Raw genomic sequence first — 12,265 nt, forward strand, 5'->3', positions numbered from 1 at the left:
TTCACCAACAATATTAAGCTGTCTAATACCATGCCGCTTTTTCCACCTGTTTAACCGTCCATCACTGGCTGTAAAACTGTCATCACCATCCTTAAACTTTTTATAAAATTCTATTGCCTTCGCTTTTAGTATTTATGCCGGTTATAGGGCTGCCCAAACTCCGCACTTGAGTAAACCATAAAAGCAAAGTTTCTGATTTCAGCTCATATTCGCCTTTCTTCATTGTTTTCCACAATAAACCGCTACCCCCCGCACACACATTTATTAACAAATTTCACAATGTTTTGTCAGTTTCGTATCCAATAACCAACAGTCACCAATTTCTAGATCTGCAGTCACTATTTTAATTGTCTTGTTATTGTCTTTCATTTTTTCTTCCAGAATAATCACACACCTATTTTGTTTTCCACTCATGCTGTAACACTAACACTTTTCACAGCTAAATACACGGTTCGACCACAGTAAAAAAAATAATGAAACAAACACGTCCAATTAACTTGTGCTATTTACTAGCATTAGAAATGTCTGTGGCGCTCCAGTAATATGGCAAAGTTGCAGTGTCACTCAGTGAAAGTTCATTCCTTTAGGCTACACTCAGATGAGCCTTCTTCCAACAAACGTCAGGCGATCTATCATAAATCAGTAACTGTTACATCACCAAGAGGATGCAAATTCTAAGAATTCACTACTCTACCTAGCTACAGCCAGAGTACACGCATCACAAATTGATATAGCCACTATTAACACATGCAATATCTTATTACTGTACTGTAACTGCTTGGTCTATAAAAAAAATGTTTATCTTCGAAGGCCTTGGTTAACCCGGAGCCTCGGTTAATCAGGACTCGGATAAGCGGGAGTCTACTGTACGAGTAACATTCTGTGAGTTACTAAAGTTTTTGGAACTAAAAAATGCTTGACAAGAGTTATGATAGGAGTTTATTACAGGGCAAGTTACTTTCCCTTGTTTAGAAAGTTAAAATTTTTAACACTACTATTCTTATATATTCTTAAAATTTAAGATATGTGTGTAAAGATCCGAGATATTACCAAAACTGTTTGTTTAACATGACCACGATACCCATCATAATAATTTATTTAATTTTTCTCATCATAACCTGACTTTATTTGAAAAGAGCTGTGTGTGTATGAGTATATGACGGTGCAATAAAATTCCAATTTTTTCTAAGAAACCTCTCTGAATCAAAATACATAGAATCTGTAAAAGAGCTATTACTGAACAAGGCCTATTATAGTATTAGTGGTGTGCCATGTGATAATATTTTTCTCTTGTATCCTGAAATGTAATTATGATGTTGTGTTCTATGTTTTATGAGTATTGTAATTATTTATTGAATTTAGCTTTAGGTTTATGTATATGAAAATGCACCAATTTGTACCTCTGTTACAATTTTACAAATATGATATGCAAATAAATAAATTGAACAGGTTTATGAGGTGAATGAATGAAATGTGATGGACGGAAAAATGTGTTTGATTAAGAATAAACATGATTGTGTAGTCAATGAAAAAATTAAAGAAACCAAAGTCTAAAATTTCTGCTTTTATTGTTGAATGTTCACAAATTTTAAGATTAATGTTCATAAAAAATTGGGATTTTGTAAAGTTTGTTTCCACTGGGTACAAAATATTCTTACTGAAAAACTGGAGCTCAGACTGGGGTATCTTATGACATCCCTGAATCAAAAAATCATTCATTACATGGAAAGGAGGCACACATAATTACTAGAAAATATGCAAATCATGGCAAAGCACAAAATCATGTGCACATTTTTCTTTTTTACACACTTGTTGTTACTGTGAGACCCGTACTGTGTAATGTCTGTAATAAACTGTGTGAATGTGTGTTAGAAGTCCTGTAGAATGCTGATCATTGGTATTGTTTCGATCCATAACAATGTTTGTCTCTATATTACGAATGTGTAACATCATTTCTTAAAGAATTTTGTCTTAATGAAGATCAACCATACAGTCTGTAGATTGCATGAAAACTTTTCTTTTTTGTATTTATAAACTGATGTTGCTGGCCATAGGTTCCACAACAAGATAAAACATTCATGTTACTAGTTGGTTGAAACCACAGGTTGGCAATTACATAGAAAAAGTATTAAAGAGTGGAGATATTTCTTAATAAATTGTTTTTCCAGGTATTTGTTTTCTTTGAATAGAAAAATGGAACTTACTTGTGAATATAACATGTATATAAAATTTAAGATATTTACTGAATCGCAAAACTTAATGAATATAACTCCATTAGCGACAAAACTACTGTATTGTTGTTATAACTTTGTTAAAGGTAATTTTTACATAGTATAAAAACAGAGGTTTCGCGTCTTGAGACATTTAAGCAGCTTGAGATCATCACTGTGGTAGGCTTGTACGTCCTTGAAACTATTCTATACTATTGAGGGCTCAACTTAAAAAAAAGGAGCTGATGTCCACAGTCACTTTACTAGGGGAGCAAATTACCCTAATGTTGAGTTTAGCTCAACGTCACCAACTATTTTTGGATCCCTTCACACGAACATGACTCCAGATTTCAGAAGTCATGACTGCAACAGCATCAGATTTCAAATGCTGCACATAAGAGGAAGGTTAACTGGAGCTAAACTCAACGTTCACATTGAATTAGTCCTGCTATGTGCACCATAGCTGCGTTATATGTAGAAGACTCGGTTGCTCCACCGTGCTTTGAGATTGTGTCAGTCAGCATCGTAGTGCACTCAATAGTGTACCTGATGAGACAGTGAGAGTACCTCTTCACCTAGATTGCACTACTTTTTGTAGTCTAGGTGTCTCTGATGTCGAATCAATGCAGAGGGGTACTCGCTTTGAGCTTCTTCATTCTTTGTCACCAACTATTTTTGATCCCTTCAGACAAACATGAAACCAGATTTCAGGAGTCAAGTCTGCAACAGCATCAGATTTCAGATGCTGCACGTAAGAGGAATGTGAACTGGAACTAAACTCAACATTCGCAGTGTTGTGTTTACAAGAATATACTAAAGACTACAGAAGCCAACCATTAAAACTGTTTAAAGTGGGTCTTTCCAACGATTTTATCACAATAAAAAATCATTAAAGTGAATCAGGCCAAAAATACTCTTTTGTGCTCAGAACTAGATTAAAAAACTCCCTAATAAAGCTCCATAACCAAAGCATTTATATCCACTATACAATAAAGTCTTGTACCTTAATTGGTTAATTGGTTGTAGTATTCATTTAGCCATCATCCAGGGCAGATGGTTATCATAAAACCTTTTGAAACTGTTAACAGGGAGAAGGTTTATGTAATTACCAAACCTTTAGACAATATCAGAACTAAATTTATATTTTTATCAGTTATCAAGTATTCTAAACACTGCTAACAGAACCAGCTTAAGTGGCTTAAACTATTTTAATACTGCTTGCAGGAAATTGTGGAACTAAGATTTAAACACTACTAAAGGAGAACTATGGTCTGACTATTTTCAGGTAATTGAGAAACTGCTGACAACTAATATGCACATTCTGCTTTGTGTGTCCTCGTTCCATGGTATGGTTTGTAGGGATGTATATGCACTATTTGCTACTGAACATGTGAACTCTTGTTACTTTCATAGATATAGAATGTTACTTGTCTGGATAAAACAGTAAAAAACATAGTAAAAATTACTTTGGTGAATTTTTAAGCTTTTGGTTAACACCTTCACTGCTGACAACGTCATTTGTCATCACACATGGAATTCTAAAGATTGCCCACAATATCTTTTGACGGCACCGACTTTTACAGTAATAAAAATCCATTTAAACATATTTGGACTTCGGCATTGTTAGTTATTCGCTATTTCCATGGTTTAACTTCTTTCTCTATGGATTATGATTAATAAAATATTGTTGGCAGTCATCTGGAATATCGGAAAAAGTGGTTTGTTTACAAACTCGTCTCGTCGGTCGTTTGTTATCATTCTGCTAATTCGTCGTCTGCATTATTATTGTTTAGCTTTCTATTAGTTTACCATAATTGTTTTTTTAGTAAATATAATGGATTGTGATAGTATTGAAGACAATCAAGTGCATGAAGAGTTTCTAAAATTTTTAAGTGATGATTTATTCTAAGATGACACAGATAATGATCCTGATTTCCCAGCCAATGGACTTGTTGACATTGTTCTTTTACTCAAATAACAAATATAAGCAAAATAGTAATACCAACTTTTATTCTTGTTTTTTTTTTAAATAAATAATTGGTTTATAACAGAATTTTATAGTTTATTTATTACTTTTAGCTTCTGATGAAGATTTTGTTGATGGCCCTTGAACAAGTTGGTTAGGCCTCCAACTAAAAAAAAATATTTAAACATAAGTGGATTTCAATTGTAAATATGTCTAGCTATATAGTAACAGTAGTTAAAATGTTAAATACAGCAAATAATAATGAGAATTATATTTATGTTATAGACTAGTACATAGTGATGTATTTTTGACAACTTTTTACATTTTACAAAAAACATAATTTTTTATAGTTTTAAAACAAGACTTTCTGTTTGAAAATATTTATTCATGAGCATTTATGTAGAAAGAGGAAGAACTCAGCTTTAAAAAATGTAAGTCCCATGGTTTTCTTATATATCGGTTAAATAATTATATTTATTTAAAAAATCATTAAAATGGGTGGCAGTGTAAGAAAGTTGTCAAAATTAGGAGGTGGCAGTGAAAGTGTTAATAATTACAGTGCCTAGAGTTGTATACCTGTAGAAATGTCCAAACTGAATATAATAATATCATATTAATTTGATATTTGTTTTCAGCACACATGGATGAAAGAAGTTATTATTCTACTCATCAGCCTCACTACCCTGATATGAGCTTACTGCAGACTACTATATACACTGCCTTCGGTTTGTATGTTTTGATTTTCTTTATTATACAGTAAATACTGGCTGGTCAAAAATAACCTGACAGTTTTCGAAATGAAATAAAGTTAATCAAAATAATACTTAAGATTTATTAAACAGTCAAAGTATGTAAGTAGTTATGACATTTTCATTTATGGAATATAACATCATGTAAATGTTCCCCACCAACATCCACATATATCTGTAATCTTTTCTGAAAATTTACCATTACTTGGTGTACCATGGGCATTGGTATTGCAGAAACCTCATTTCTTATGCAGTTCTTTAAGCTGACAATGGGTGAGGTTTCGTAACAAAAATGTTGCTGTTAAGATAGCCTCACAACTAAAATTTGAAGCAGTGAAATCCGGAGCCCCGGTTGGCCATGCGACATTGCCAAAACGTGCCCCGGGAACAGTCTTTGTAAGAGAGTCATTGAAACATCTGCCGTGTGCGCAGTCGCTCCATCTTGCTGGTACAATAATGAGTTAATTTCCACTCCCAACTGTTGCAACTGTGGAACTAAGAAGTTCAGAATCATTTCAATGTACCATTATTTATTCACAGTAACTCTTTCACAATTTTAATTTGAAAAAAATAAGGCCCAATATCACCGAAAAGTGCAACATCACACCATACAGTCACTTTTTCAATATGCAGAGATCGTTGATGAATTTCTCTAGGATCCTCTCTTGACCAGTAATGACAATTTTGCATGTTTATACTACCATAAAGCTCAAAATGAACTTCGTCATACATTATTAAATGCTGCAAAATGTTTCCATGATTAATAAGTTGCAATAGTTTTTCATAAAAAAAATAACACGTAATTCAGGATCAGCAGCAGAATTGAGGTTTTAGTAACTGCTAATTTGTAGGGATTAAAATTGCATATCATGGTGTAAAATTCGTTGTAAACCTGTCTTTGAAACTCCTTATGCGGCAGATTACTTCCAGGTTGATCGATTTGGGATATGCAGAACAGATATACGCACATTTTTAACATCGTCTGGAATACGTACAGATCTAGGCTTACCGGGTAGTTTCACTTTTAATGCAGAGGCACAATTTCTGAAATTTTTCATCCACCTTTTAATAATATTCTTAGAAAGAACAGCTCTGCGACGAGGAACATGGAATTTGTTATGAAATAACCTTTGCGTAGCAGTCACAGAATCATTACTTTTAAAGCAAATTTCAATAACATAAGCACGATGTTGAACTGTCCACTGCTTCATGATTACTGAAATGGCATTAGCTGTGTTTTTGTTGAGTTGCAGCAATCAAGATTCTAAACCTAATAACAATGGAGAAACACTCGTTTAAAAAGTGTCAGGTTTTATTGTACCACCCATTATAATTGTATTTGATGTTATTGTAAAATTATCTTATGAAAATTCGCTTGTGCCTTGTATGTATGGTATGTATGAAAGGGTAACATCAGTGAGTATCAGGAGAAGGGTAGCCACAAGGGTGCCAAGCTATCACTGTCATTGCCCTGTAAATCAACCAGATGGAAGCACAATATCCTGCATTGCGCACTGAGCGGATATTCATAACACTTAAATTAACTTCAAAAGTTGATGCTACTCACTGCTGTCAATTATCAGCACTAATTTTTGTCTTGCCTGCTTCTCTTGAAATTGAGAGTTCTAAGGTGGTCCACAAGTACTGCCAATGCTCGTTTTGTTGGAGCTATGTACTATTAAACCAGGTAAAAACGTGTTTAGCTACCTAATCTGGAACTAAGATGATTTAAGTTCCAATCGTTTCAACTTCCAATTTGAAAACTTGAGGGATGATGTTTTTGTTCGAAAATTTCCCATAAAGTTCCATTAGATTCCAGGTGGTTCTAACTGATAATAATTCTTGATGGAGTTTGTCACTTCTGTTATATCCTAGCTATGTCAGCTGGAATATTTGTTTCTAATTACCACAATGAAAAAGCATTCATTCATGTAAGACATAAATTAGTGCTTGGTAATGTAATTTTTATTTTGTATGTTTTTAATTGGCTGTCTTAAAATAGCTTAAACATATATTATTTAATAAGTATTTTATGCTCTGTTGCTTACTGTTACTATGTTTGCCAAGCAGGGTGCGCTATGGTGTTTATGATTGTGGTAACAGTCCTTGTGATAGCTATCTGCCGAGTCCACATGAAGCGAACATTCGTAACCCAGTGTCCAGTTAATGTTATGCAGCCTTCACAGGTACGTGAGTTTGTAATTAGTTTAGTTTTAATCATAGTCAGGCTGAAAAAAATTCAGTTCTGTATACTGTCAAGACAGATGTGGACACTGTGAGTAGAGCCTCTTCCAAGCTTAAACTCCAGGTTAAATGTAAGAAAGGACCTAGCTTCACCTGATAAAATCAAGAATTCAGTATAATTTGCCTACCACTATGTACTTCTGTCTGAACAGTTTATTTAAACCACCGGTGCCCCTACTCACACCCCCACAGTAACACTTCTCTATCATTCTCCTGCTATTATATAAGGTAAATATTGTTTTTTCAACAATTATTCTCATTCTATGGTTTTAACTATAACAACATAATTACCTTACACCTTCACTGTGGCATGGGACAAATATAGACTTTAGGACAGCCAGAATATAAGCAACATGCGTCTACTACAGTTAATGTGTTAAATTATGATACCTCTATAGTTGTTTATTTTTTATGTTGTTAACATCATTGCTGCGGCACAAGGCAAGTATAGACTTTAGGGCAGACAGACTAGTAGCAATATGCATGCGCCCAGCCAATGAGTTAAAACAGAAAGGTTTTGTTTACTTATTTGAGTTTTTGGTTAATATGAAAATTTCTCTAACAATAACTTAAACAACTTCGAAGAATTTAGAATTTTAATCAAAACTTCAGCCCTTTTATATAATTAATAAAGTGGTACAAACTGTATATCTCTACAAATTCAAGTTCAAAAGTTACCAACATTTATTTTTCAAGGTTGATCAAATTAATTGTAATCTTTTGGGATGCCACTAAGAATTTCGTCTGGCCAATTAGAAGTGCAGCAGTATCTCTAGACAGTCATCAGAAGAAGTACTAATTATAAAAATAAATTATTATTATAAGTTTTCATCACAAATCAAGAAGTCACATGCATGCTTTCAAAAACAGATGTTGATTTCGTAATTGCATTTATTTGATCAAAAGCATGTTATCTACTTTATATTATTTACAACTTAACATATTGTATTTTACCATTATATAAATTACTAAGTTTATTTTTGATAAATCTACCTGGATTCAAGTTTTTTAGTCCATTCTCATATAAAATTAAAATATATTTTCCTGTTCTGTTACTGTATAATCCAAACGTACAGTTTCAAAATGTGGCTTGTGGTTTAGGCTAAAGACAACATAATAACAGAGAATGAACAACGGCCTTTGGTTCTCGTAAACTAAATTCAGGTTACACAAAAACAAAAAAGTGTTGTTAAGATATGTGAAAAAAATCAATGTATAAAAATTAAGTTAATAGTTCATCTTGTGTATTGGTCTTCTTACTCCTGAGTGTTTGAGGAAGTATAAAAGAATGACTGAAGCTAACCGTATCATTAAAAATATATGGTATTTATCAGCAAAGATACATTTGGAGTTTGTATTTTAATAAGACAAATATTTTTCAGTTGGTCAAGGAATATCGCTATTAAGATTATAACAGTTAAAAATGAAAATACATCAAAGTCATTAGATCTAAGTAATGATGAGAGTCAATGCCACATCTTATATCTGGTGAAATTCTCTTTATATAAGTGTTGGGTGAGTTCTTAGTACTTATTCTTCCTGTTCAGTGGAAAGAGAAATACAATCCAAAAATGAATTACATTTTCTGTAAGCATCCAGAAATACCTATGTATATTTTAGATACAAAATACATAAAGTAATATGCATTATCTATAATATCTGACAGAAAATATAGGCAACCCACTAAACAAACTATCTTTTAATCAAATATACACATATGAAGTTAGATCAAATTCAAATTTACAATCTTCTAACTTATAAAATTTACATAGTATATAAGACATCTAAATACTTTAAATATTTATGGTCCACCTGTTGTTGCAAAATATAAAGTATTAATAATTTAAAATTAAACTTTGTTAGTTTTGATTGACCTAATGATCATGTATTAGACAATTGGCCATTTCCACATAAGTTGAACATTTAAGAGTTAATGAATTCAATATAATATTCAACTAATTTAATACCTAGGAGTCATATCCAATAAATAATATGTCATCATTCTTAAGTCATTCAGCCAAATAAATAAAATTTCTTTCAAATGTATTGGCATATTAATAATATTACGAGGGCCATCCGGAAAGTAGTACCCGTTTGTGAAATAAAGACACACAAGTAAATATTAACAAATATAAACATTTTTATTGAAAAGAGCATACCTTAAACTACTTCTCCACATAATGTCCAAGCAAATTTAAGCATTTGTCATAACGTGTGACGAGTTTTTGTATTCCAGCGCCATATTCCTCCGCCGCCAGCCGATTGAAATACGTAGTCACGCCTTCTTTAAGTTCTTCATCGCTGTCAAATCTTTTTCCCGCCAAAAACTCTTTAAGTGTTGTAAAGAGATGAAAATCTGAAGGGGCCAAGTCCGGGCTATACGGTGGATGGTCGAAAATTTCCCAATTGAATTGCTGCAGAAGTTGTTGTGTTATCCCCGCTGCATGAGGCCTGGCATTGTCATGGAGGAGAATGACACCATCAGACAATAGACCTCTCCGTCGATTTTGTATTGCCCGCCGTAATTTCTTTAATGTTTCACAATACGCATTAGCGTTAATAGTGTCTCCACGGGCCATAAAATCAATGAGCAGTACACCACGTCAATCCCAGAAAATGGTTGCCATAAGTTTCCTGGTGGACAGAACAGTCTTGAATTTTTTTGGTTTCTTTGGTGAATGAGTATGATGCCACTCCATTGACTATCGTTTACTCTCAGGTGAAGCATAACAAACCCACGTTTCATCACCAGTAACTATGCGATTCAAGAACGTGTCTGCTTCATCAGAATAACGTTCCAAAAATGTGAATGCAGCAGCCATACGCTTGGTTTTGTGCTCATCTGTAAGCATGCGAGGGACCCACCTTGCACAAATTTTTGAATAATGCAGATGGTCTTTGATAATTTCATGAACAATTGTTCGAGAAACATTAGGGAAATGTTCACAGATGTCATCAATTGTGACGCGCCGATCGTTCCTCACGAATTCGTCTACTGACCTCAGCAGTTGATCTGTAATGACAGATGGTCTCCCTGAACGCTCATTGTCGTGTGTGTTCCCCCTCCCCAAGTTGAAATTACGACACCAGCGCCGAACAGATGACTCTTCCATCACATTGTCTCCATAAACTTCCTTTAATTGGCGATGAATATCACAAGGTCGAACGTTTCTTGCGTTGAGAAATTTTATTACAGCCCTCATTTCACAACTGGCGGAGTTTTCAATTTTTTTAAACATTATAAACTGCCACAGAAACAACACAGGCAATGCTAGCGTCACGGAATTTGTAACGGAGAAGGCAGACAAGCCACTGAAGCGATCTGACCTTGACCGGCGGCTACTCGCGTCGTCAGCGCCTCACGCGGCGGAAACGGGTACTACTTTCCGGATGGCCCTCGTACAATTTTAAAACATGTACATTGTTAAAGACAAAGGAATTCATTTACAAAAAGTGATTGGGCACTATACTAATATCAGTATCAATTATTTTGTCACAGACAGCAAGCTATCCACAGATAGAGTATATTTAAACTCTCGTATATATATTATATTTAATCTAATATTCAAACTATACTACTGTTTAGATGTGTAGTTAAAAATGTAAAATGCCCAGGTAATGATAGACATTTTTTAACTTGTTTTTAAAACAATGTTCTTTAAATGTTTACATTTTTCAGCCAATGTGTTTTGTTTAAAAAATATGGGCATAAACATCTGATTTACTTATATGGAGACACATATGACTTTTTTTAAGAAAAATTTCTTTTACCTACATACTATGTAATAACCAGAAACTCTTGTAAACAGTGCAATGGGAAGAGTAAGATGATTTATTCCTCAACATAATTATTTTTATGTTTCATGAGTTTTGCAAGCTTTGTTCGCAACATTGTATACAGCACAATAATGTGAGTAAAGTCTCCAGTGGAAGACTCAATGTGTTAGATCATATGATATATGATTATATTAGTTGATGTGAATATGCTGCACTTAATGTCCACCCACTTAATAAGTGAAAGTCCACTTAATAGTTTGAAATGAAATGTCTCAGTTGAGGGGCTGTATATTTGATACAATTCTGTTTTAACCATTGTTTTACAACTACAATATAAGAAAGAGATATATGTATAATCTATCTCAGAGAAATATTTGTAATAGTTGCCTTACTATGTATATCTAGTGTTTGTATACATATAAGTTGTGTTTGTACTTTCATTTTTTTTTTGTAAGTCACGTTTAGTTGAAGAAAAATTTTTTTCTGTAGGATTAAAAAAGAGATATAACTTGTTTGGTAGTTTCACCGGTCCCTATTACGCTACAAGTTTAGTTGGTTCCAGGATAAGTGTAGAGTAGGCTTCTCACCCTGTGGTAAACTGATACTTTTCAAACACAATTGTGTAGTGAAAATTAAAGATAGTACTCCAATATATTTCCCCATAGAGATTTTGTTGTTCTTCTGAGAGTTAAAACATAGTTCCTATGGCTTCTTGGCAGAAACTGCAGAGGAAAGCCAGAAGCCAATGGTTTATGTTTAGTAAAACTCTCTAACGTTTTATTGCTAATCTTTGGGTAATTTTGTTACTGGAACATGAATCTAAAAAGAGAAAAACATTGCGGCTTATCAAATTTAAAATTCTACAGGCCAATATGCTTGTGATTTGATGTTATACATAAATTAGCCAAGGGTTTCTTATTCTGTGGTATGTGAATCCCGTAGAGGTGCACAAGGACCTCTGTGGGGGTATGCAGCTAGTTTAAAACAATTGTATTATTTTAACAAAATGGCTGGGTTAGCCTGTGTTAAAAATATTTGAATATTTTGGATTGATCCAGTGAATTATATAAATGAAAAATCCATAAGTACAAGTGAAAATATCATGTTACGTTTTAATATATAAACCTAAATAATGAAAAAATATATAGTAATTAATACACATACATTAATATATATATATATATATATATATATATATAAACTGGGAATAAGCCGGGAATATCCTGTAGAACCGGGAAGATCTCAAAAACAATTTTTCCGTTTCTAAGAACTTATGAAATCAAGAAATAATTTAATACCTCTTTCAATCAGGACCTGAT

The 12,265-nt window shown here is 33.3% G+C and overlaps 1 protein-coding gene across 2 annotated transcripts in view; it reads left to right on the forward strand.

Annotated features, from left to right (window-relative positions):
- Positions 1 to 12,265, forward strand: part of LOC124369084 — a 72,188-nt gene that overhangs the window by 41,297 nt on the left and 18,626 nt on the right. For both annotated transcript variants that reach the window (XM_046826802.1, XM_046826803.1), the window contains exons 6-7: positions 4,812 to 4,901; positions 6,996 to 7,111. In XM_046826802.1, the coding sequence (XP_046682758.1) occupies positions 4,812 to 4,901; positions 6,996 to 7,111 (206 nt within the window). The remainder of the gene's footprint in view (positions 1 to 4,811; positions 4,902 to 6,995; positions 7,112 to 12,265) is intronic.

Source organism: Homalodisca vitripennis, chromosome X, assembly GCF_021130785.1.
Source record: "Homalodisca vitripennis isolate AUS2020 chromosome X, UT_GWSS_2.1, whole genome shotgun sequence".
In the NCBI taxonomy this organism is placed as follows: Eukaryota; Metazoa; Arthropoda; class Insecta; order Hemiptera; family Cicadellidae; genus Homalodisca; species Homalodisca vitripennis.